Genomic DNA, 26695 nt, shown 5'->3' on the forward strand with positions numbered 1-26695 from the left:
CGCCCATTCCTTCCCTTCGGAGCCGCTCGGGAGGGAGATCTTATCGTACACCCATTCGGATGCCTTCGGGAGGAGGAGCCTAAGCCAGGCCCCGCCCACTCTTTCCCTTCGGAGCCGCTCGGGAGGGAGATCCTATTGGGCGCAGCCTTCTGGAGGAGGAGCCTAAGCGAGGCCCCGCCCACTCCTTCTATTCGGATTCCTTCGGGAGGCGGAGTCAACGCCAGGCCCCGCCCATTCTTTCCCTTCGGAACCACTCGGCAGTTTCCGCCGTCCGAGGGGCGCCTGTCCATTCCTGCCTGCTCGCCTGCTCGGACGGCGGCTCCTCCGGCCATGGCGACGCCGGGCAACGGCTGCGGGCTGGGCTGCAGCGGGGGAGGGTCTTCTTCCCGCGGGAAGGGCGCCCCCTCCTCCTCTTCCCCTCCGCTGATGGGCTCCTTCGAGGGGTCGGAGGGGTCTGGCCGGGGGGTGCCGTCGTGGGGCTGGCGGGTCTGCCTGGCGCACCGCTTCGCCGAGCGGAGGAAGCCCTACCAGGCCTCGGACATCTCCGCCTCGCACGCCTTCAAGCACCTCGGGTTGGCCCTCAGGTAGGGAAACCAGGGGAGGGGGCGCTTCCGGGTGGGGACGGGGTCAAAGGTCGCGCCGGCCACGCCCTCTTTCTCCTCAGAGAGTGTTATAATATTTGCTTCCTGGTTCGAGAACCGGCTTGACCAGAAACAGCTCGGCCTTCCCTCAGGGTGTTTTGGACTCCAACTCCCAGCATTCCTCACGGCCTCGGGACCCTTCCTTCGGAAGGGGCCCGAGGCCGTGAGGAATGCTGGGAGTTGGAGTCCAAAACACCCTGAGGGAGGAAAGTCCTAAATTGGCCCATTCCTCAACTACAAAGCTGGACTAAATGGTCTTTGGGGGTCCCTTCTCTTATTCTAGGTGGCCCACAAGGAAGCTGGCCTGTCAGCCGACTGTCATCTGTCAGGAGGGATCGAATGGTGCCTTTACTTCTTTTCCTAGAAGGAGGGAAGTGGACTAGATGGCCTTTGGGGGTCCCTTCTCTAATTCTAGGTGGCCCACAAGGAAGCTGGCCTGTCAGCCGACTGTCATCTGTCAGGAGGGATCGAATGGTGCCTTTACTTCTTTTCCTAGAAGGAGGGAAGTGGACTAGATGGCCTTTGGGGGTCCCTTCTCTAATTCTAGGTGGCCCACAAGGAAGCTGGCCTGTCAGCCGACTGTCATCTGTCAGGAGGGATCGAATGGTGCCTTTACTTCTTTTCCTAGAAGGAGGGAAGTGGACTAGATGGCCTTTGGGGGTCCCTTCTCTAATTCTAGGTGGCCCACAAGGAAGCTGGCCTGTCAGCCGACTGTCATCTGTCAGGAGGGATCGAATGGTGCCTTTACTTCTATCCCTAGAAGGAAGAAAGTGGACTAGATGGCCTTTGGGGGTCCCTTCTCTAATTCTAGGTGGCCCACAAGGAAGCTGGCCTGTCAGCCGACTGTCATCTGTCAGGAGGGATCGAATGGTGCCTTTACTTCTTTTCCTAGAAGGAGGGAAGTGGACTAGATGGCCTTTGGGGGTCCCTTCTCTAATTCTAGGTGGCCCACAAGGAAGCTGGCCTGTCAGCCGACTGTCATCTGTCAGGAGGGATCGAATGGTGCCTTTACTTCTTTTCCTAGAAGGAGGGAAGTGGACTAGATGGCCTTTGGGGGTCCCTTCTCTAATTCTAGGTGGCTCACAAGGAAGCTGGCCTGTCAGCCTGTCATCTGTCAGGAGGGATCGAATGGTGCCTTTACTTCTATCCCTAGAAGGAAGGAAGTGGACTAGATGGTCTTTGGGGGTCTCTTCTGTGATTCTAAATGGGCCAGAAAGAAGATGGTCTGTTATTCAAACACTCAGTCGACTGCCATCTGTTGGGAGGGATCAAAAAGAAGATGGTCTGTCGTTCAATCACTCAACCGACTGTCATCTGTCTGGAGGGATCGAATTGTGCCTTTATGTTCTTGGCAGGAAGGAAGGGATAGACTAGATTGCCTTTGGGGGTCCCTTCTGCGATTCTAAATAGGCCAGAAAGAAGATGGTCTGTCATTCAAACACTCAGCCGACTGTCATCTGTCGGGAGGGATTGAATGGTGGCTTTCCTTCTTTTCCTAGAAGGAAGGAAGTGGACTAAATAGCCTTTGGGGCTCCCTTCTATGATTCTAAATTTGCCAGAAAGAAGATGGTCTGTCATTCAATCACTCAGCTGACTGTCATCTGTCAGGAGGGATCAAATTGTGCCTTTCCTTCTTTCCCTAGAAGGAAGGAAGTGGACTAGATGGCCTTTGGGGGTCCCTTCTGTGATTCTAAATGGGCTGGAAGGAAAGTGGCCTGTCATTCAGGGACTCGGCCGACTGTCATCTGTTGGGAGGGATCAAATGGTGCCTTTTCTTCTTTTCCTAGCAGGAAGTAAGAGAGGGGATGGACTAGATGGCTTTTGGGGGTCTCTTCTGTGATTCTAGATGGGCCAGAAGGAAGCTGGCCTGTCATTCAGGCACTTAGCCCACTGTCATCTGTCGGGAGGGATTGAATTGTGCCTTTCCTTCTTTTCCTGGCAGGCAGGCAGGCAGGCAGGAAGGAAGAAGGAGTGGACTAGATGGCCTTTGGGGGTCCCTTCTGTGATTCTAGATGGGCCAGAAGGAAAATGGCCTGTCATTTAGGAACTCGGCAGACTGAAATCTGTTGGGAGGGATCGAATGGTGCCTCTCCTTCTTTTCCTAGAAGGAAGGAAGTGGACTAGATGGCCTTTGGGGGTGCATCATTTCCTTCTTTTTCCTGGCAGGAAGGAAGAAAGGAAATTGACTAGATGGCCTTTAGGGATCCCCTTCTGTACTTCTAGATGGCCCAGAAGGAAGCTGGCCTGTCATTCAGGCACTTAGCCAACTGTTATCTTTTGGGAGGGATCGAATGCTGCCTTTGTTTTCTTGGCAGGAAGGAAGGGATAGGCTAGATGGCCTTTGGGGACCCCTTCTGTGATTCTAGACCAGAAACAGCTGGTCACAAGGAAGCTGGCCCGTCATTCAGACACTTAGCCAACTGTCATCTGTCAGGAGGGATTGAATGGTACCTTTTCCTTCTGTGATTCTAGATGGGCACTCAGCCGACTGTCATCTGTCGGGAGGGATCGAATTGTGCCTTTACTTCTTTTCCTGGCAGGCAGGAAGGAAGGAAGTGGACTAGATGGCCTTTGGGGGGGTCTCTTCTCTTATTATACACGGGCCAATAGAAAGCTGGCCTGCCATCTGTCTGGAGGGATCCAGTGGTGCCTTTCCTTGTTTTCCAGGCAGGGAGGAAGGAAGGACAGAAGTGGACAAGATGGCCTTTGGAGGTCCCTCCTCTGATTCTAGATGGGCCAGAAGGAAGCTGGCGTGTCGTTCAGGCATTCAGATGACTGCCATCTATTGGGAGGGATTGAATTGTGTCCTTTCCTAGCAGGAAGGAAGGAGGAAAGGGGCTGGACTAGGTGGGCTTGGGGGATCCCTTCTCTTATTCTAGATGGGCCAGAAGGAAGCTGGCCTGCCATCTGTCTGGAGGGATCCAATGGTGACTTTCCTCCTTTTCCAGACAGGAAGCAAGGAAGGAAGAGGGTGGACTAGATGGCCTTTGGGGGTCCCTTCAGACCCTCTTTGCTGACCCCCTTCCCTACCTTGCCATGTTGTTCTGGGCCAGAGTGGAGAGAGAGGAGACCAGGGGTCACTTCCACCTTGTCTCCTGTGCTACTCTAATAATATAATATAATTAATATAATATAATGTATACGCATATAATATTTATGATATTATAATGTAATGTAATTGTCGGGTCAAATATTACATTACATTATAATATTTATAATATTATAATGTAATGTAATATAATATTATAATTAAATATTTATATTATGTGTAATATTACTAATAATATTATGACATAGTGGTATGGTGCAATATAGCAATTTTTAATGCTGATATTGTACTATGCTAATAATAATATTTATAATATTTATAATATAACAATGTAATGCAATATAATAATATAATATTATAATTATATATTTATATTATGTGTAATATTACTAATAATATTATGACAGTGGTATGGTGCAGTATAGCAATGTTTAATGCTGATATTGTACTATGCTAATAATAATATTTATAATATTATAATGTAATGTAATATAATAATATAATATTATAATTAAATATTTATATTATGTGTAATATTACTAATAATATTATGACATAGTGGTATGGTGCAATATAGCAGTGTTTGATGCTGATATCGTACTATGCTAATAATAATATTTATAATTTTTATAACGTAATGTAATATAATAATATAATATTATAGTTATATATTTATATTATGTGTAATATTACTGATAATATTATGATATAGTGGTATGGTGCAATATAGCAGTGTTTGATGCTGATATCGTACTATGCTAATAATAATATTTATAATTTTTATAACGTAATGTAATATAATAATATAATATTATAGTTATATATTTATATTATGTGTAATATTACTGATAATATTATGATATAGTGGTATGGTGCAATATAGCAGTGTTTGATGCTGATATCGTACTATGCTAATAATAATATTTATAATATTTATAATATTATAATGTAATGTAATATAATAATATAATATTATAGTTATATATTTATATTATGTGTAATATTACTGATAATATTATGATATAGTGGTATGGTGCAATATAGCAATGTTTGATGCTGATATTGTACTATGCTAATAATAATATTTATAATATTTATAATATTATAATGTAATGTAATATAATAATATAATATTATAGTTATATATTTATATTATGTGTAATATTACTGATAATATTATGATATAGTGGTATGGTGCAATATAGCAGTGTTTGATGCTGATATCGTACTATGCTAATAATAATATTTATAATTTTATAACGTAATGTAATATAATAATATAATATTATAGTTATATATTTATATTATGTGTAATATTACTGATAATATTATGATATAGTGGTATGGTGCAATATAGCAGTGTTTGATGCTGATATCGTACTATGCTAATAATAATATTTATAATTTTTATAATGTAATGTAATATAGTAATATAATATTATAATTATATATTTATATTATGTGTAATATTACTAATAATATTATGACAGTGGTATGGTGCAATATAGCAATGTTTGATGCTGATATTGTACTATGCTAATAATAATATTTATAATATTATAATGTAATGCAATATAATAATATGATATTATAATTATATATTTATATTATGTGCAATATTATTAATAATATTATGATATAGTGGTATGGTGCAATATAGCAGTGTTTAATGCTGATATTGTACTATGCTAATAATAATATTTATAATATTATAATGTAATGTAATAATATGTTATTATAATTAAATATTTATATTATGTGTAATATTACTAATAATATTATGATATAGTGGTATGGTGCAATATAGCAATGTTTGATGCTGATATTGTACTATGCTAATAATATTATATATATTGTATGTAATATATACCTTGTAAGCCGCTCTGAGTCTCCTTCGAGATGAGAAGGGCAGCATATAAATATCGTAAATAAATAAATGTAATCCAGATCGTCAAAGCAGATTATCTGTACTCAGGCCTGGGCCAACTTGGGCCCTCCCTCCAGGTATTTTGGACTTGGGCTTCCACCATTCCCAACAGCCTACCTTTGAACTGGATTACAGGAGTCTACACTGCCATATAGTCCAGCTCAAACCAGATCACCTGGATTTCATGTGGCTGGCCAGAAGGAGCAGGAAAGTGGACTTCAGCCTGGAGAGATCCGGGCAGCGCTTTCCCGAGGCAATGAAAACAAATGGCACCGGTCACAGGAAGGGAGAGGCTGGCCCGCCCAGATAGTTTATAGCTTGGAGTCATATAACAACCCACATTCCCTGCTTTGAACTGGATTACCCGAGACAAAACAGAGTTCAAAACAGATAATAATCTGGATTGTATATGGCAGTGTCGTGGAAGAGAAGCCGAACCTGAGCCAAAGGTGTGGTGCAGCAGCGGAAAAGGCCAATGTAATTCAGAGGACAGTTGTGTCTCAGTTGAGCCAGGCCTTCTGCTTTGGTCAGGCCTTCTCACCTGGAATGATGACCATGCTTGGAAGCCATGAATCCCTTTGAGGGGCAGTTTAGGGAATAATAATAATAATAATAATAATAATACCTTTATTTATCTACCGTTCCATCTCCCCGAGGGGACTCAGAGTGGTTCCCAGGTAACATCACAAAACATACAAAATAAAAACAACATAACCATAAGATTAACAAAAACAAAATATAAGCATAATATATGTTTTATTTAACAGTAGGGTCCAGTGATTCCCCCCTAAATCTGACCTGTGGGTCAGAGTTGTTTGCGAATGGGGTCTGCTGCTGCTGCTGAGGGATCTGGGGTGGGCTTTGCTTGGCCATCTGTTGGGAGGGCTTTGATGGTGCCTTCCTGCAATGGCAGAAGGGGAAGGGGTGGGCTGGATGCCCCTAAATCCGACCTGCGGGTCAGAGGTGTTTGAGAGTGGGGTCTGCTGCTGCTGCTGAGGGATCTGGGGTGGGCTTTACATGGCCATCTGTTGGGAGGGCTTTGATGGTGCCTTCCTGCAATGGCAGAAGGGGAAGGGGTAGACCGGATGCCCCTAAATCTGACCTGCGAGTCAGAGGTGTTTGAGAATGGGGTCTGCTGCTGCTGTTGAGGAATCTGGGGTGGGCTTTGCATGGCCATCTGTTGGGAGGGCTTTGATGGTGCCTTCCTGCAATGGCAGAAGGGGAAGGGGTGGGCTGGATGCCCCTAAATCCGACCTGTGGGTCAGAGGTGTTTGAGAATGGGGTCTGCTGCTGCTGCTGCTGTTGAGGGATCTGGGGTGGGCTTTGCATGGCCATCTGTTGGGAGGGCTTTGATGGTGCCTTCCTGCAATGGCAGAAGGGGAAGGGGTGGGCCGTATGCCCCTAAATACGACCTGTGGGTCAGAGGTGTTTGAGAATGGGGTCTGCTGCTGCTGTTGAGGGATCTGGGGTGGGCTTTGCTTGGCCATCTGTTGGGAGGGCTTTGATGGTGCCTTCCTGCAATGGCAGAAGGGGAAGGGGTGGGCTGGATGCCCCTAAATCCGACCTGTGGGTCAGAGGTGTTTGAGAATGGGGTCTGCTGCTGCTGCTGCTGAGGGATCTGGGGTGGGCTTTGCTTGGCCATCTGTTGGGAGGGCTTTGATGGTGCCTTCCTGCAATGGCAGAAGGGGAAGGGGTCGGCTGGATGGCCTCTAGGGTCCCCTCCAACCCAAGGATCTTTGCTTCCAGGTACTTCAGGTGGTGGTACCGGAAGACCCGCCTGGAGAAGAAGCAGCCCTTCATCGACCTCTTCAACTCCCAGCCCCTTCGCCAGATCTACGGTCAGTGGGGCAGAGGGAGGGAGGGAGGGAGAGGCTGACCATTGACCACTGGGTTGACACTGACCAGTGGTCCCCCTTTGCTTCTCCTCCAGGCTGCCCGCTGGGGGGCTTTGGGGGAGGGACCATCACCCGCGGATGGAAGGGGGACTTTTGCCGGTGGCAGCTGAACCCGGGCCTCTACCACTACAAGAGGGTCGTCGCTGACCAGGTGAGCGGCCAGAGGCCTTTGTGGTCAGCCTGGCATTCACGGGGTGGGTGACCCTTGTCTCTTGGGGCTCAGTGTTGCTAGGCTGCAAAAAGTGGATGGGACCAGTAAAGAACCTGGAAGTCGGAAGGGACCTTCAGGGGTCATCTAGTCTAGCCCCATTCTGACAGGTAGCAATGCTGAACTAAATCATCCCCAAAAGAGGCCCATGTTTAAAGCCCTTCTCTCCAAGATGGAAGTTCTGTTGCTCCATCTATCCATCCATCCCACTCTTATACTTGGAAGGGACCCCCAAGGGTCATCTAGTCCAGCCCCATTCTGCTAGGCAGCCATGCTCAACTCAACCACTCCCAAAAGAGGCCCACATTTAAAGCCCTTTGAGATGGAGCTTCCATTGCCCCATCTATCCATCCATCCCACTCTTATCCATGAACCCCACTCTTACAATGTTTACTCGGAAGGGACCCCCAAGGGTCATCTAGTCCAACCCCATTCTGCTGGGTGGCCATGCTCAACTCAACCGCTCCCAAAAGAGGCCCATGTTTAAAGCCCTTCCCTTTGAGGTGGAGCTTCAACAGCCCCATCTATCTATCTATCTATCTATCTATCTATCTATCTATCTATCTATCTATCCACTCCAGTCTAACAAACTTATATTTATTTACAGTATTTATATTCATTTACAACCTTATAATTGGAAGGGAATCTCAAAGGTCATCTAGTCCAGCCCCATTCTGCCTGGAAGCCATTCTCAACTCAACCACTCCCAAAAGAGGCCCATGTTTAAAGCCCTCTCCATCAAGATGGAGCTTCCATTGATCTGTCCATCCATTCATCCATTGCACTCGTATAACATGATAGTTGGAAGGGACCCCCAACGGTCATCTAGTCCAGCCCTATTCTGCTAGGCAACCATGCTCAATTCAACCACTCCCAAAAGAAGCCCATGTTTAACACCCTTCCCTTTGAGACGGAGCTTCCATAGCTCCATCTACCTATCCATGAACTCCACTCTTACAACCTTATATTCAGAAGGGAACCTCAAAGGTCATCTAGTCCAGCTTGAGTCTGCTTGGAAGGCATACTCAACCACTCCCAAAAGAGGCCCATGTTTAACGCCCTTCCCTTTGAGACGGAGCTTCCATTGCTCCATTTACCTATCCACCTACCCCACTCTTACAACCTTATACTCAGAAGGGAACCTCAAAGGTCATCTAGTCCAGCCTGATTCTGCTTGGAAGGCATACTCAACCACTCCCTAAAGAGGCCCGTGTTTAAAGCCCTTCCCTTTGAGATGGAGCGTCCATTGCCCCATATATCTGTCTACCCACACCAGACTTACAAACTTATAATTGGAAGGGACCCTCAAGGGTCATCTAGTCCAACCCCATTCTGCCTGGAAGCCATGCTCAACTCAACCACTCCCAAAAAAGGCCCATGTTTAAAGCCCTCCCCATCAAGATGGAGCTTCTATTGATCTATCTACCCATTCATCCATTGCACTCTTACAACTTGATAGTTGGAAAGGACCCCCAAGGGTCATCTAGTCCAGCCTCATTCTGCTAGACAACCATGCTCAACTCAACCGCTCCCAAAAGAGGTCCATGTTTAAAGCCCTTCCCTTTGAGACGGAGCTTCCATTAGTCCATCCATGATCCCCACTCTTACAACCTTATACTTGGAAGGGAACCTCAAAGGCCATCTAGTCCAGCCTGATTCTGCTTGGAAGGTATACTCAACCACTCCCAAAAGAGTGGTTTAAAGCCCTCCTCTTTGAGATGGACCTTCCATTGCCCCATCTATCTATCCATCCACCCCGGACTTACAACCTTATACTTGAAAGAGAACCTCAAAGGCCATCTAGTCCAGCCTGATTCTGCTTGGAAGGCATACTGAACCACTCCCAAAAGAGGCCCATGTTTAAAAGCTTCACTCCAAGATGGAAGTTCTGTTGCCCCATCTATTATCCATCCATCCCAATCTCAGAACCTTATAATTGGAAGGGAACCTCAAAGGTCATCTAGTCTAGCTCCATTCTGTGAGCGGCCATGCTCAACTAAATTGCTCCCTAAAGAGGCCCATGTTTAAAAGCTTCAAGATGGAGCTTCCATTAGCTCTCTATCTATCCATCCATCCATCGCACTCTTAGAACCTTATACTTGGAAAAGACCCTCAAGGGTCATTTAGTCCAGCCCCATACTGCTAGGCAACCATGCTGAACTCAAGCAATCCCAAAAGAGGCCCATGTTTAAAGCTCTTCCCTTTGAGATGGAGCGTCCATTGCCCCATCTATCCATCCACCCCAGTCTTACAACCTTATAATTGGAAGGGAACCTCAAAGGTCATCTAGTCCAGCCCCATTCTGCTTTGAAGCCATGCTCAACTCAATTAACCACCCCCAAAAGCAGCCAATGGAGCTTCCATTGCTCCAACTCCCTATCCATCCACCCCACTCTTACAACGTTATACTCGGAAGGGACCCCCAAGGGTCATCTAGACCAGCCCCATTCTGTCTGGAAGCCATGCTCAACTCAACTGCTCTCAAAAGAGGCCCATATTTAAAGCCCTTTTCTTTGAGATGGAGCTTCAACAGCCCCATCTATCCATCCACTCCAGTCTTACAACCTTATAATTGGAAGGGAACCTCAAAGGTCATCCAGTCCAGCCCCATTCTGCCTGGAAGCCATGCTCAACTCAACCGCTCCCAAAAGAGGCCCATGTTTAAAGCCCTTCCCTTTGAGACGGAGCTTCAACAGCCCCACCTATCTATCCATCCACTCCAGTCTTACAACCTTATATTTATTTACAGTATTTATATTCATTTACAACCTTATAATTGGAAGGGAACCTCAAAGGTCATCTAGTCCAGCTTGATTCTTCCTGGAAGGCATACTCAACTGCTCCCAAAAGAGGCCCATGTTTAAAACTGTTCAAGATGGATCTTCCATGGCTCCATCTACCTATCCATCCACCTCACTCTTGCAACGTTATACTCGGAAGGGACCCTCAAGGGTCATCTAGTCCAGCCCCATTCAGCCTGGAAGCCATGCTCAACTCAACGCCTCCCAAAAGAGGCCCATGTTTAAAGCCCTTCCCATCAAGATGGAGCTTCCATTGCCCCATCCATCCATCCATCCATCCATCGCACTCTTACAAAGTCAGAATGGACCCCCAAGGGTCCTCTAGTCCAGCCCCATTTTGCCAGGCATCTATACTCAACTGAATTGCTCCTTCGAAAGCTGGAGGTTCCTTTACCCCAGGCCTGGGCAAACTCTGACCCTCCAGGTGTTTTGGACTCCAACTCCCACAATTCCTAACAGCCTACCAGCTGTTAGGAATTGTGGGAGTTGGAGTCCAAAACACCTGGAAGGCCAGAGTTGTCCCCTGCCTGCTCTACCCATCAATGTCTCAGTTCCACTCTGAGGCTTTGGGGGGGGGGGTGCTTTGTCCCTTGAGGGGTTTGTCTATTGATATTGACTGTTATGTATAATGTGTTTTTAATTGCCTATGATACTGTCTTGTGATAATTTGTACTATGTAAACCGCTTTGAGTCTCCTCGGGGCTGAGAAAGGCGGTATAGAAATAAAGTAAATAAATATAATAAATAAATAAATAAAAATAATTGTGCTTTTGGGGCGTGTTTCCTGTGTGCCAATTGGGGCTGGGGCTTACTCTTCCTCCTCTTCCTCTTCCTCAGTTCACGGTGTGCCTTCGGCGCAAGGGCCAGACGGCCTACCAGCAGGTGCTGTCGGTGGAGCGGCCCAGCTGCCTTCAGGGCTGGAACTGGAGCTTCTGCGGCCACTACGCCTTCTACCACGCCCTCTACCCGCGCGCATGGAGCGTCTACCAGCTGCCCGGCCAGGACCTGGTCCTCACCTGCCGCCAGGTCACCCCCATCATCCCCCACGACTACAAGGTGAGCCGGCGGACGGGTAGGTGGGTGGACGGAGAGGGTCCCAGGTTTGGGTCTGCGGGCTCACCTTGGCAGGTGGAGGCCAATGGAAGGAATGATAGAGATGGGGAAAGGACCCCCGCCAAGGGACATCCAGTCCAGCCCCCATCTGCCAGGCAGGAAGGCACAAGCAAATCCCTCCATCCTGTTTATATTTACTCCTGTTTTGATGTTTACATGTTTGTTTATTTTAAATTGTAGTACTGATGCTTTTGTGTTAAGCTGCTTTCAGTACTCTTTGAGGGGAGATAAAGCAAGGTATGGATAAATATAATAATAATAATAATAATAATAATGAAAATAATTGATAATAATTGATAATTAATAATTCTGTGAGCTTTTATGCTAATCCGCTTTGAGTCCCCTTTGGGGAAGATAAAGCTATATGTAAATAAATATGTATAATAATAATAATAATAATAATAATAATAAATAATAATTCTGTGAGCTCCTTCCAAGCCCCCACCTGTCCATTTAATCCCATGTCCAAACCACCGATCCATTAACGTTTTAATAAAATCTTGCGTCCTGCACTGTGCTAGTAATATAATATAGCTTAATATAATATATTGTATATACATATATTGATCTATAATATATAAATAAAAATGTAATGTTCATTTGTGGGATTAACAGATGTCAAGACCCAGGCAGACCAGCAAGGCAAGACGGCAGTTAAGGAGTTAAACAAAGCTCTTTAATGTCAATTAACATAAGAAAAAGGGCTCTTAAATCAGAGCTGTAAACACAAAAGGGTTTGGGGTTGCAAGAATGTAAACAAACCAAGTCCCAGTCAGTCCTCGCTGGGAAAAGGAAAGCAACAAACACAGGCAGTAATGCTTGATTTCAGCAGCAGAAACTCAGTCCATTCCAAGTCCAAACAAAACAGCAAACAGGAATCCGCATGAGGAGCGGTCCAACGAAGTCACCAAGGGATAAGCAGAAACGTAGAGTGGTCAGGCAGTCCGAGGGTCAGGGCAGGAGAAGAGACTCACAAATCCAGTTCCAGGCAGAGGTCGTCCACACCAACAGGAATCCACGAAGCTGAAAGCAGGAACTCAGGGCAAGAGTTAAACACAAGGCACACAGTAACACGACACTTTGAACTCTGCAACTTGTCTACTCCCAAACTGCTCCTTAAATCTCATCCGAGTCGCTGGAGTTACTTTCAGGTGCGTCCATCTCCACAGGTGAATCCCGACTTCTCCATTGCTGCCATTCTGTACTTTGGACTGCATCCTGCAAAGTAGTATCTGCAACCCAAGTGTCAGTAAAACCCTGGAACTCATCACTAGAAGTGGGAGCATTAACCACATCTAGCACTTCCTGAACCTTGGTCCAATCCAGCTCTTCCTCTTCGCTGTCAAACTCCTCACAATCAGCTATATCTTTAAGGCGTTTAGACACAGATTCCCCATCACTATCCGAGCTGCTTGCTACTTGCTTTACACCGCGGTAATCCTCCACCTCCATTTCCTCGCGAGTAAACCCCTCGAAATCCTCCTCATCTGTAGGCTCTAATACGCTTCAGCTGCTGCTGGGCGTCTTCTGCTTCCAAACGTCGCTTCCTTCTACTACTACTAGTAGGTACATGAGACAGACGCTGAATCACAACAACAGAACTCAAAAACTACTTGAAAAATTGACACGATATTTGGACACCACACCTCTAACAGACCAACGAGTGACCGTCACTCATAAAATCCCCCCCCAAAACAGAGGAAAGGACTTAAACCCCCCCCCCCCCAAAAGCTAAATTATGAAAAACTAAATGACAATACAGAAAAAAGGGAAGGAAAAGGGGGAAGGAAGGGGACAAAGAAAATAAGAAAGAAAGAGAGAAAGAGGGAGGGAAAGAAAGAAGGAAGGAAAGAGAGAAGGAAGGAAGGAAGGAAGGAAGGAAGGAAGGAAAGAGGTAGAGAAAGAAGAAAGGAAAAGGAAAAGGAAAAGAAGAAGGGGGAAGAAAGGAAAGAGGTAGAGAAGGAAGGAGAGAAGGAAAGAAAATAAGGGAAGGAAGGAAAGAGGGAGCAAAGGAAAAGGAGGGAAAGAAGGAAAGAAAGAATGGATCGAACTCCCATCGAAGAGGGGAAACGTCCCTTTCGGGACCATCACTCCAAAATCACTCCCAGGTGAACCGCTGGGCATTCTGGGAGTGGTGGTCCCCCAAAAAGGGTGTCTCCAAGCCCAGAAAGAGGCCGAAGGTTCCCAGGATTCCTCAAACAAAAACCATCTTCAAATTAGTCTTCAAAATATGGTCAACGGAAGGCTTTCTTGGCCAGATTCTCTGGGTTGCTGTGAGTTTCTCAGACTGTTTAGCCATGGTCCAGAAGCATTCTCTCCTGATGTTTTTCCCACATCTATGGCAGGCACTCTCAAAGGTTGTGAGGTCTGTTGGAAACTAGGCAAATGGGGTTTATTACTCTGCCAATTCTTCTTACGATTCTCTGAGCCCCTTCTCTGTGCCTTTTGTGCCCTCAGGAGACCAGCCTCCCGGTGGGGGTCTTCGTCTGGGAGGTGGAGAACCTGCGCGACGAGGAGGTGGAGGTCTCCATCATGTTCACCTTCCAGAACGGCACGGAGACCAAGGAGGACCGCCGGGGTGGGCACTGGAACGAGCCCTTCTGCCTCCAGGAGGGCGGCCACTGCGTCCGGGGCGTCCTGCTGCACCACTGCCTCCCGGTCAACGGGTACACGCTGGCCATCGCCGCCAGGGAGAAGGTGCGGCCGAACTGCTGCCTTTGCGTTGCATTTTCTTGACCACTAAGGGGGCATCTGCACTATGCATGAGCCAACTTTGGCCTCCCCTCCATGTGTTTTGAACTTCAGCTCCCACAATAACAAGAGCCGGAAGGCTGTCAGGAATCATAATAATAATAATAATAATAATAATAATAATAATAATAAGGGACTCAGTGCAGCTTACATGAGGCCAAGCCCACAGCACATCAATAAAACGAAGGCAGTAACAAAATAATCAATACAAAACAGTAAAATAAATCTCAACAAAAATAAACAATAACAATAACATACAAGCATTTAAAAACCTATGGCCAAATGTAATAATTTAAATTTTGTAAAAAATCAAAAATATTTATTTATTTATTTATTTATTTATTTGGTAGTTTTGTATCCTGGTCTTCTCACCTCCATTCGAGGGACTCGGGCCGTTTTCCAACATCAATATTACAGACTGTCATTAAAACACCATATTTCTAAATCACACTAAAACATTAAAACATTGAAACAATTAAAATAGCAAAAATACAATCATATGATTACACTGGTCAGTCGTCATCGAAGTCATTATTCGTCGTCATCCGTCCATATCACAGGATCATGGCTCATTCGTTGAATGCCAACCCCCAAAGCCAGGTTTTCACCTGTTTCCTGAACGTTAAGATCAAAGGGGCAGTTCTGATCTCCAGTGGAAGGGAGTTCCAGAGTCGAGGGGCCACCACCAAGAAGGCCCTGTCCCTCGTCCCCACCAGCCGCGCCTGTGAGTCCGGTGGGATCGAGAGCAGGGCCCCTCTAGACGATCTTAGCAATCTTGATGGTTCATAGGGGAGGATACGTTCGGACAGGTAAATTGGGCCGGAGTTGTTTAGGGCTTTATAGGTTAAGACCAGCACTTTGAATTGTGGTCAGAAGCTGACTGGCAGCCAGTGGAGCTGGCGCAACAGAGGAGTCGTATGCTCCCTGTACCCCGTTCCCGTTAGTAACCTGGCTGCTGCACGTTGGACTAATTGAAGCTTCAAGGCAGAGGCAACCCCACGTAGAGAGCGTTGCAGTAATCTAAACAATGCTGAACAAGGTAGGGTATAACTAGGATAGGGTTTTCAAGGAAAGATGAGGGTGCGCAGGCAATCCTAAATCAATGTTAAAGTGCATTGTGGGATTGTGGGAGTCCAAAACACCTGGAGGGAGGGCCCAAGTTGGCCCAGGCCTTCTCTAAATAATAATAATAATAATAATAATAATCTTTATTTGTACCCCGCCACCATCTCCCCAATGGGGACTCGGAGTGGCTAACATGGGGCCAGGCCCGAACAACAATTACAATAAAGAGAACCAAAACACAACCGAAAACGCAAACAAAAACATCATAATTATAAACTATGAGCCGTTTGTAAGTTGGATGTTTGTAAACTCAGGGACGGTGTGTACTATATCTTCCTGCAGGATAGACATGAGGGTGTGCAAGCGGTTTCCCTTGGCATCTCTCTTCCCTCCTCCTAATGGCCGGGGCTTCAAGGACTTGTCATGGATTCTCTCAGAATGTCTAATTAGTCTACTTTTCACTCCCTCCGTTCTCAAACCTAATCTGGCTTCTCAGGAAAACTGCCCATCAGCCAAAGCGCATTTCACAAGAGAACTGAAATCTTCACTTTCCGTTGCCTGGGACCGAGCACAGGAATCCCAACCATCGCCATCCTCGGCCTGCCATTCTCTCTGGTCACTAGCAGACGCTTCACTTTGAAACCCATCAATTCCCTCATCCTCTGAAACATCAGAAAAATCCCCTGCCGCTTGCTGAGCCACAACACCCCTTCCCTCCTTTTGCCTTCCCTGCAGGCGGGCACCAAGGTCACGCACTTCACGTCCTTCAACCCCGCTGGCACCGGAGAGGAAGTGTGGCGTGACCTCCTGGAGGACGGCAAGCTGGACTCCCCACCAGGTGAGCCCCAGGTGTGGCAGGAGGGGCAGTAGTCCGGCCCAGGCCCCTGACCACAAGGCCGTGACGGGCGAATCGCACTCTCTCTCGTTTGCAGGGAAGGGCCCCCCGACGGAGAAGGGGGAGGCGTGTGCGGCTGCCGTATGCGCCACCTGCACTGTGCCGCCCCTCGGGCACGGGACCCTGGAGCTGGGCCTGGCCTGGGACATGCCACGCATCCACTTTGGCTCCAAGGAGAAGGAACACTACAGGTGCATGCGGGGTCTCAAGGATGGGAGAAGAGAGGGGAGCAGAGAGGCGGGGGCTGCTGGTGGTTTTGGCCACCTGGAAGAAGAAGCCTCCCAAAAAGCCCCTTCCCCAAGTGCTGAGACCCCCACCATTCTTCTGCATCCACTCCTACCCTTTATAGAGTAGAACTAGCTGTCCCCTGCCATGCTTTGCTGTGTCCCGGTCTGGTGATCTGGAAAATAAAGTAATGAGAAAGTGTTAGTTTCTAATATATGTAATTTCTTTCTGCTTGTGGGTAAACTATTCTGAATGAACCCCACGAATGACAGAATTGGGGCAAACTTCCCACACAGAACCCCCCTGACCAACAGAAAATACTTAAGGCCATCCAGTTCAACTCCCTTCACCAGGGCAAGAAAACATAATCAAAGCCCTCCTGACAAAGAGCCATCCAGCCATATAGATAAATAGATATGATTCACACACACACAGATAAAGTATTACAGATTTGAAAGGGACTCCTAAAGAAGGACAATGATATCTTGCATGTTCCAGAGGAGGCAAACCAGACAATCTCTACGTCAACACTGACAAAGAAACAGCAAGAAATACTGTTTACCCACAAGCAGGAAGACATTACATAGATTAGAAACCAGCACTTTCTAATTACTTTATTTTCCATATCACCAGACTGGGCCACAGCAACGCCTGGCAGGGGACCGCTAGTGGGTTTATATATCTGTGGAAAGACCTGGGTGGGACAAAGGAGTCTTGTCTGTTGGAGCTAGGTGTGAATGTTTCAACTGACCACCTTGATTAGCATATAATGGCCTGGAAGTGCCTGGAGCAGTCTTTTGCAGGAGTCTCCCGTATACCATGCAGCTGTGGACAAGTCTCCATAGGGACCACCAAACGCAGCAGCAGGAGCATGAAAGGCCCTGCAGACTCCTTGACCAGAGAAGTCAGCCAGAGCAGAGCACCTGATGAACCAACCTGGACACAGCATATTATTTGAGAGCACAGAAATGCTGGACCACACCAACAACCACCATGTCAGGCTACACAGAGAAGCCATTGAAATACACAAGAAGCATGTGGACAATGTCAACAGAAAGGAGGAAACCATGAAAATGAACAAAATCTGGCTACCAGTATTAAAACTCTAAAATTAAAACAGCAGAGGGAAAACAATCAGGGACATCTAATCATCTAATCAGGGACATCTAATCACCTCTCAACAAAAGATTGCTCCAGGCACTTCCAGGCTATCAAATGCTAATCAAGGTGGTCAGTTGAAACATTCCCACCTAGCTCCAGCAGACAAGAGTTCTTTGTCCCACCCTGGTCAGTCCACAAGATATATAAATTCTTTTTCCTAGTTCCAACAGACCTCACTACCTCTGAGGATGCTTGCCATAGATGCAGGTGAAACATCAGGAGAGAATGCCTCCAGAACATGGCCATATAGCCTGAAAAAACCTACAACAACCCATTATTGTTGTTGTTTACTGTAAAAAGGCTGGGGTTTATGGATGGGGGGGTTAGATAATGGCCTTCCCCTTCAGTATCCATCTCCTCAACCCAAGGTTTCCCCAGACCTTGCATTGAGATAAGGGTAGACTGGATGGCCTCTGGGGAGCCCTTCCTACCCTAGGAATCTCCTTGCCTTGCATCTGATAATGATCTCCCCCTTCGTTAGCCCTCTGTGCAACCCCGGATTTGCCCATATCTCGCATTGAGGTACAGGGGTGGACTGGATGGCCTTTGTGGGACCCCTCCACTCCTAGGATTCTCCTTGCCTTTCATCTGCACAGAGCAGCACATCTTGGGCCATGGTGAGGGAGGCAAAGGGGGGGGGGTCACCCACCGGTCAGCCACCTGTCACCCCTCCCCTTCTTGTGCCCTGACCTGCTGTCCCTCCCTCCGTCCTGCAGGTGGTACACGCGCTTCTTTGGCCGGGAGGGGGACGCCTGCCCAGCCCTCGCCCACTACACGCTGACCCACTACCCGGAGTGGGAGAAGAAGATCGAGGCCTGGCAGAGGCCCATCTTGGAGGACAGGTACAGTCCTGAGTCTCCTACAGGAGGGATAAATCGGGGTATAAATATAATGATGATAATGACAGTGCCTCTGAGCCTGCACAGAGTGCCCTTTTGGGCCAAGGGAGCTGAGGAGGGAGGGGCCGTTCCCTTTGGCATGGCCCTTCTCTACACGTGCAAGTGGCCGGCTGCAGCCAAAGACTTCCTGGCCCAAGGACTGTAGTTCAATGTTCAGGTGAGCAGATACAGCCAGGTAGAGTATTGCTAACTATTACGCTATGTATCACAATTTTTGTTCCAGGATTATAAATGTCATTTCCTAATATCCTTCTATCATAAAAACATGGGAGAAATTAGTACATGCTCAAGTTTTTATTATTTTATTTCATATCTTGTGTTTACCTTGTTTTGTTTTGTTTATATTTTATTTGATGTTATTCTTTGTTGTCTGTATTCTATTTTGCTTTGTTGTAGTTGTTGGGCTTGGTCTCATGTTCTTTGGGGAGATAGTGGTGGGGTATAAATAATAATAATAATAGTAGTAGTAATAATAATAATAATAATAATAATTATTATTATTATTATTATTATTATTACTACAATTATTATTTGAAACACAAAAAGATGTGTCCACAGCAGACAAGATCACTCTACTGTCTGTTGCATTGGATCACACGTTGGACACTTTCCAATTATTATTATTATTATTGTTATTGACACAAAAGCACAGTTTGTCACAGCAAACGAGATCTCTATGCAAACGAGATCATTATTATTATTATTATTATTATTATTATTATTTGTATTTATTCTATTTTGCTTTGTTGTAGTTGTTGGGCTTGGCCTCATGTTCTTTGGGGAGATGGTGGTGGGGTATAAATAAAGCATTATTATTACTATTATTATTATTATTATTATTATTATTATTATTAGAAACACAACAAGATGAGTCCACAGCAGACACTCTGCTGGCTGTTGTATTGGATCACACGCCAGACACTTGCCAAGTGTCTAGGACTGTGTGATGTATCGGTGAATAATGCGTGCATATCCCAGTAAGGTGGCCTTCTGCAGTTGGCAGGTGGTAATCTTGTCAGCACTGATTGTGTTTAAGTGCAGGCCAAGGTCTTGAGGCACGGCACCCAGTGTGCCAATCACCACTGGGACTACCTTGACTGGTTTGTGCCAGAGTCTTTGCAGTTCGATCTTTATTTTTTATCTATTATTATTATTATTATTATTATTGGTTGTTGTTATTGTTATTATTATTATTATTATTATTATTATTATTATTATTATTATTATTTGAAACACCACAAGATGAGTCCACAGCAGACACTTTGCTGACTGTTGTATTGGATCACACGCCAGACACTTGCCAAGTGTCTAGGACTGTGATGTATCGGTGAATAATGTGTGCAGATCCCAGTAAGGTGGCCTTCTGCAGCTGACAGGTGGTAATCTTGTCAGCGCCAATTGTGTTTAAGTGCAGGCCAAGGTCTTTAGGCACTGCACCCAGTGTGCCCATCACCACTGGGACCATCTTTACTGGTTTGTGCCAGAGTCTTTGCAGTTTGATCTTTAAATCCTCATATTGTGTCAGCTTTTCCAGTTGCTTCCCTTCAATCCTGCTGTCGCCTGGGATTGCAATATTGACAATCCATACTTTGTTTTTTAACACAATCATAAGGTCAGGAGTCTTGTGCTCCAGAACTCTGTCTGTCTGAATTTGGAAGTCCCAGAGGAGTTTGACGTGTTCATTTTCTCTAACTTTTTCCAGCTTGTGATCCCACCAGTTCTTTATCGCAGGCAGATGGTCTTTGTGGCACAAGTTCCACTGGATCATCCGAGCAACGGTGTTGTGCCTCTGCTTGGAGTCTGTCTGCACAATCTTCTTGCAGCACCTGAGGATGGGATCTATTGTCTCACCTGCTTCCTTGCAGAGTCTACACTTGAGATGTGTCGTAGACTTTTCAATTCTGGCTTGGATGGCCTTGGTTGGAATGGCTTGTTCTTGGGGTGCCAGAATCAGGCCCTCCTCCGTTTCCTTTTTCAGAGTCCCATTTGTGAGCCACAGCCAGGTTTCTTCCTTGTCAATTTGGCTCTCAATTTTTGCCAGGAAGTGTCCATGGAGAGGTCATCCTGAGATCAAGAGGCTTGTGCTCCAGGACTCTGTCTGAATTATTATTATTATTATTATTATTATTATTATTATTATTAATATCCTGCTTTTTCTCTCCATACGGAGACCCAAGGCAGCTCACAACTTCCTTATTTCCTTCCTTCCTTCCTTCCTTCCTTCCTTCCTTCCTTCCTTCCTTGCCGCTCCGCATCCCTGCAGCGACCTGCCCGCGTGGTACAAGTCGGCCCTCTTCAACGAGCTGTATTTCCTGTCGGACGGAGGGACCCTCTGGGTGGAGTTCCAGCCTGAAGACGCCCCCTCCCTGGGTGCCGGTCAAGGCCTCTCCGGCCTGCTGCCGGTCCTCAAGGAGTACGGCCGCTTTGCCTACCTGGAAGGTCAGTCCCTTGCAGGCGGGGAGGCGTTGAGGCTCAGTGCCCAAAGACCCCTCGTCTCTGTTTCCAATCGGGCACTCGAAATGAAGAGATGGAAATGCAATAGTTTAATATGGGGTGGGTGTGTAATAGTTGAGTGCCTCACCAAACCAATGGGTTCACAATCAAAGCATTCCTGACAGATGGCCATTTAAAAACCTGCACAGAAGGAGACTCTAACGTATGCCGACGAGTAAGTGTATTCCACAGCTCTTATCCTCGGAGATGGAAATGCAATAATTTAATATGCAGAATAACACTAAGGGGTGTGGAGTGTAATAGTTGATTGCCTCACCAAACCGATGGGTTCACAATCAAAGCATTCCTAACAGATGGCCATTTAAAAACCTGCACAGAAGGAGACTCTAACATATGCCGACGAGTAAGTGTATTCCACAGCTCTTACCCTCAGGATAAAACATCAAAACATCTGGGCATCCCCTGGGCAACGTCCTTACAGATGGCCAATTCTCTCACACCAGAAGCGACTTGCAGTTTCTCAAGTCACTCCTGACAGGACAAAAAAAAAAATCCTTAGGAAGTGCTTCCTGATGTTTAAGTGCAATCTCTTTTCCTGTAGTGTGAGGACATTTTGTGGTTTTATGCATTTCTATGGATTTAATCTGAATTGTTTTCAATACTAATGATGTTTTAATATGTGTATATTGTATTGTAATGGTTTCAACGTTAGCCACCTTGAGTCTCCCTATGGAGAGGAAAAGCAGAATATAAATAAACATAATAATAATAATAATAATAATAATAAGATATTTTCCACTTCCCACACACATCCCACAACACTGTCTCTTCCCAATTCCTCCGCTCCTTTTCACTCTCTTTAGCCCAGGATAGCCCTTCAAAAATGGACTTAATGCAATGTTATTTTATTATTATTATTATTATTACACTTTATTTGTACCCCGCTACCATCTCCCCAAGGGACTCGGGGAGATGAGGCCGAGCCCAAATACAACAATACAGACAATAAACAGCAATACAACACAATTAAAAATAAATACAAAAATAAAACATAGGCAATAAAATATACAACATTATCATTAAGACAACACACAATTAAAAGCAGTGGGGCAGGGCCTTCTCGGTGGTGGCCCCTCGCCTGTGGGAAGGCCAAATGTAAAGTTAAAATTGGAAATAATGTTGGGACATGGACGAAAGGAAATAAGGTGTATTGTAAGGGCGTACTAGCAGACCTAAAGAAATGTAAAGTGCTTTGGAGGACAAAGTGCTATGATATCATGTTGAAAGTAGAAGAAAAATGCTTTACTTCAGCAAACACAAAAGATCATCAAAGGAAGTTGAAAAATGCAAACAAAAGCAAGGAAGTCTTAATGCAGACACAAAAGTACAGTCTCTTATATAGTCCCAAAACAAACAGCAGTCTTCCATCAGACAACGGGCCATGATCACTAAATCCTCAGAAGCAGACTCGAAGCAGGTTCCATTGGAGCAAAACATCAGCATCAGAGTTGTTGTTACCAGCGAAACCTGACTGCTCCTGCTTCTGATTTATAGCCCTGAATTCCCTACGCAGGAGATGCTAGGGCATCTCCCAATTAGCTCAGTGTTTCTAGCAGCTACGAAGCAGGTTCCATTGGAGCAAAAACATCAGCATCAGAGTCATTTGTTACCAGCGAAAACTGACTGCTCCTGCTTCTGATTTATAGCCCTGAATTCCCCACGCAGGAGATGCTAGGGCATCTCCCATTTAGCTCAGCGTTTCTAGCAGCTACGAAGCAGGTTCCATTGGAGCGAAAATATCAGCATCAGAGTCGTTTGTTACCAGCAAAAGCTAACTGCTCCTGCTTCTGATTTATAGCCCTGAATTCCCATGCAGAAGATGCTAGGGCATCTCCCAATTAGCTCAGTGTTTCTAGCAGCTATTCTAGCTGAACGCCGTCTGTGCTCTGTCTCCTTTCGCCTCTCCAGAAATGTGGGCACTTACAAGCCCTCATCAACTGATTCCTCTTCCAATTCCTGAACACTTCCCTGCTCCCCTTTCTCTTCTGAAGAAGGGGAATCCCTAACATGGGCCAACTTCAGCCCTCCCTCCAAGTGTTTTGGACTTCAACTCCCACAGTTCCATATGGGACCTGCATTAACCCATTCTCAAAACTTTCTTCTTGTAAAATCCACCCTTCTGTAATCTCAGCTCCATTAGAGTGGTTCCTTGGGGGTGGGAGCAGAGGGCTCCAGTGCGGCCCCCATAGTCTTCCATTACTCGCAGGGGCCCACTCTGCTGACCCTTCCTCATTTCCTTCCTCCCTTCCTTTCAGGCCAGGAGTACCGGATGTACAACACCTACGACGTCCACTTCTACGCCTCCTTTGCGCTCGCCATGCTGTGGCCCAAGCTGGAGCTCAGCCTCCAGTACGACATGGGTGGGTTGGCCCCACAGACAGGCGGATCCCCTCCCTCCTCCATCATGGCTCCACCCTGTGACCCTTTCTCTCTGGGGAGGGGGCCTTCCTTCTCCATGACCAGGGACATGGCTAGCTGGCCTTTGGTGTGGCTCTGGATGAGACTGGCTGACCCCTCCCTCCCTCTCTCTTTTTCCCAGCGGTGGCTGTGCTGAGCGAAGACCCCCGCCCCCGAGTCTACCTGATGAACGGGCAGACAGCCCAGGTGAAGCTGCGCAATGTGGTGCCCCACGACATTGGCGAGCCAGGTGAGCCCCCTTCGCTCGTGATGCAGAAGGAGGGAGTGAAAAGGAGCGGAGATGAGGGGCGCCACAGAAGTGGGTGGGTGGGTGGGTGGGCCAGGCTCCTCCTCTGACATTGATGGTGTCCCCTCCTCCCTCCCTCCCTCCTCCTGCAGACGAGGAGCCCTGGCAGCGTGTCAACGCCTACCTGATCCACGACACGGCCGACTGGAAGGACCTCAACCTGAAGTTCGTTCTGCAGGTCTACCGGGACTTCTTCCTCACGGAGGACTGCACCTACCTGAGGGATATGTGGCCTGTCTGCCAGGTAAGAACAGGAAGTAGGGGAGGGGACTCCCAATGTTTGGGAGACAGTTCCATCTTCTCTCCTGCCTATATCATCAGTTGGGAGCCCCCCCCCCCCCCCCCACATCAACAGCTGAAGAGAGAGGGGGGCAGAAGATGGTTCCATCTTGTCTCGTCTTCTTTACTAATAATATAATATATTTATAATATTATAATGTAGTACAATATAATACTAATAATAATAATACAGTATTATAATTATATATTTTATATAAGATGTAATATTAATAATAATATTACAATATAATGGTATAGTACAATATAGTAATATATAATACTGATATTGTAGTATGCTAATAATATAATATATATTGTGTGTACATATGTGTGTGTGTGTGTATATATATATATATATATATATATATATACATACATACATACATACATACATACACTAGCTGTCCTCTACCACGCGTTGCTGTGGCCCAGTCTGTATATATGTGTTTTGTGTGTGTATATATGTGTTTATGTATGTGTATATATTTGTGTATATATGTGCGTGTATGTGTGTGTGTGTGTGTGTTTGTATGTATGTGTGTATATATATATATATATATATGGGTGTATATAAGTGTCTATGGAGCCCTTGGTGGTGCAGTGGGTTAAAGCGCTGAGCTGCTGAGCTTGTTGATCGAAAGGTTGCAGGTTCGATTCCGGGGAGCGGCATGAGCTTCCGCTGTCAGCCCTAGCTTCTGCCAACCTAGCAGTTCGAAAACATGCAAATGTGAGTAGATCAATAGGTACCACTCTGGTGGGAAGGTAGCGGCGCTCCATGCAGTCATGCTGGCCACATGACCTTGGAGGTGTCTACGGACAATGCCAGTTCTTCGGTTTAGAAATGGAGATGAGCACCACACCCCAGAGTCAGACACGACTGGACTTAATGTCAGGGGACTACCTTTACCTTTACTATATAAGTGTGTGTATATATTTGTGTATTTGTGTGTATATATGAATGTATGTGGATATGTATATGTGTGTGCATGTGTATGTGTATATCTGTGTGTATGTATATGTATGTTTGTGTATATATGTATATCTGTGTGTGTTTGTGCATATATATACGTGGGTGGGTGTAAATCAGCCCCTTCGCTGATGGTGTTTCGGAAAAGATTGAAGACATGGATGTTTGAACAAGCATTCGGTTAACCCGGTGCAATGAACTTTGACGATTAAGGAATGGATTCATGGACGATGAAATTGGATTGCAATTCTAGTTAAGAGATGCATTTGGATTGTTATTGGTGGCCCAATAACTTGTATTGTATATGTGTTTTTATGCTTTTAAACTGAATATTGTTGATTTTTGTAGTGTTGTAAACCGCATTGAGTCGCCGACTTAGGCTGAGAAATAGCGGTATATAAGCGCAATAATAAATAAATAAAATAAATAAATGTGTGCATGTATATATGTCTATGCGTGTATGTGTATATGTATATATGGTGTATTTTGGGGGGGTTTTAAGTCTGTTCCGTTGGGGTTTTGTGTGTGTTTACAGGTGATGGACACTCGTTGGACTGTTAGGTGTCTTCTGTCCAAATTTCATGTCAATTCGTCCAATGGTTTTTTAGTTATGTTAATCCCCACAAACGAACATTACATTTTTATTTATATAGATATATCTTGTAAGCTGCTCTGAGTCCCCTTCGGGGTGAGAAGGGCGGCATAGAAATGTTGTAAATAAATAAATAACTAAATATTTGGGCCAACTTCGGCCCTCTGCCCAGGTGCTTTGGACTTCAACTCCCACAATAATGCCCCATCTTAAACCCAGGTGGGACAATTAAGGTTTGGGAGAAGATCAAGGGCGTTTCCCTTCTGACCTTCCTCCCGCCCCTCCCTCTCAGGCCGTGATGGAGTCGGAGCTGAAGTTCGACACGGACGGGGACGGCCTGATCGAGAACTCCGGCTTCGCTGACCAGACCTACGACGCCTGGGTGGTGACCGGGGCCAGGTGAGGGCTCGCTAGAGGCAGGTGGGTGGGCAGCGGCCTGGGCCAGACCTTGGGCTGCCCTCTCCAAACACACAGGCAGGCAGAGACTCAAAGGGACCCCCCAGCTCTCAGTTATTGCTAGTGCAAACCAGGCCTCCTCTTCACTGGGTTGGGGTCTGGCTCCTGCAGGACACGGGTGGGCACTGAGGCTGAGAGGCCGGTCACAGGAGCATCGGCCGGAGATGGAGATGTCTTGCTTTTCAGCTTCCCATTGACATCCAAGGTTGGGTGGGAGAAGCTGCCGTGTGAATGGAAAGCTGGGTTAGATGGGCCTTTCGTTTTTGGCCTTATATTTTGACTAGCCGTCCCCTGCCACACGTTGCTGCAGCCCAGTCTGTGTATATGTGTTTTGTGTGTGTATATGTGTGTGAATCTTCTGCCAACCTAGCAGTTCGAAAACATGCAAATGTGAGTAGATCAATAGGTACCGCTCCGGCGGGAAGGTAACGGCGCTCCATGCAGTCATGCCTATGGCCACATGACCTTGGAGATGTCTACGGACAACGCTGGCTCTTCGGCTTAGAAATGGAGATGAGCACCACACCCCAGAGTCAGACATGACTGGACTTAA

The 26695-nt window shown here is 46.2% G+C and overlaps 1 protein-coding gene across 1 annotated transcript in view; it reads left to right on the forward strand.

The window, feature by feature from the left end:
* The first annotated feature begins 242 nt into the window (after positions 1–242).
* Positions 243–26695, forward strand: part of GBA2 (glucosylceramidase beta 2) — a 44324-nt gene continuing 17871 nt past the window's right edge. Inside the window, exons 1-13 of the mRNA XM_060761106.2 lie at positions 243–584; positions 7364–7455; positions 7548–7663; positions 11359–11577; positions 14092–14331; positions 16186–16288; positions 16383–16536; positions 18448–18573; positions 20894–21069; positions 23400–23504; positions 23684–23791; positions 23941–24092; positions 25979–26085. Coding sequence (XP_060617089.2) covers positions 331–584; positions 7364–7455; positions 7548–7663; positions 11359–11577; positions 14092–14331; positions 16186–16288; positions 16383–16536; positions 18448–18573; positions 20894–21069; positions 23400–23504; positions 23684–23791; positions 23941–24092; positions 25979–26085 — 1952 coding nt within the window. The 5' untranslated portion in view covers positions 243–330. The remainder of the gene's footprint in view (positions 585–7363; positions 7456–7547; positions 7664–11358; positions 11578–14091; positions 14332–16185; positions 16289–16382; positions 16537–18447; positions 18574–20893; positions 21070–23399; positions 23505–23683; positions 23792–23940; positions 24093–25978; positions 26086–26695) is intronic.

This window comes from Anolis sagrei, chromosome 2 (assembly GCF_037176765.1).
Source record: "Anolis sagrei isolate rAnoSag1 chromosome 2, rAnoSag1.mat, whole genome shotgun sequence".
NCBI classification, from domain to species: Eukaryota; Metazoa; Chordata; class Lepidosauria; order Squamata; family Dactyloidae; genus Anolis; species Anolis sagrei.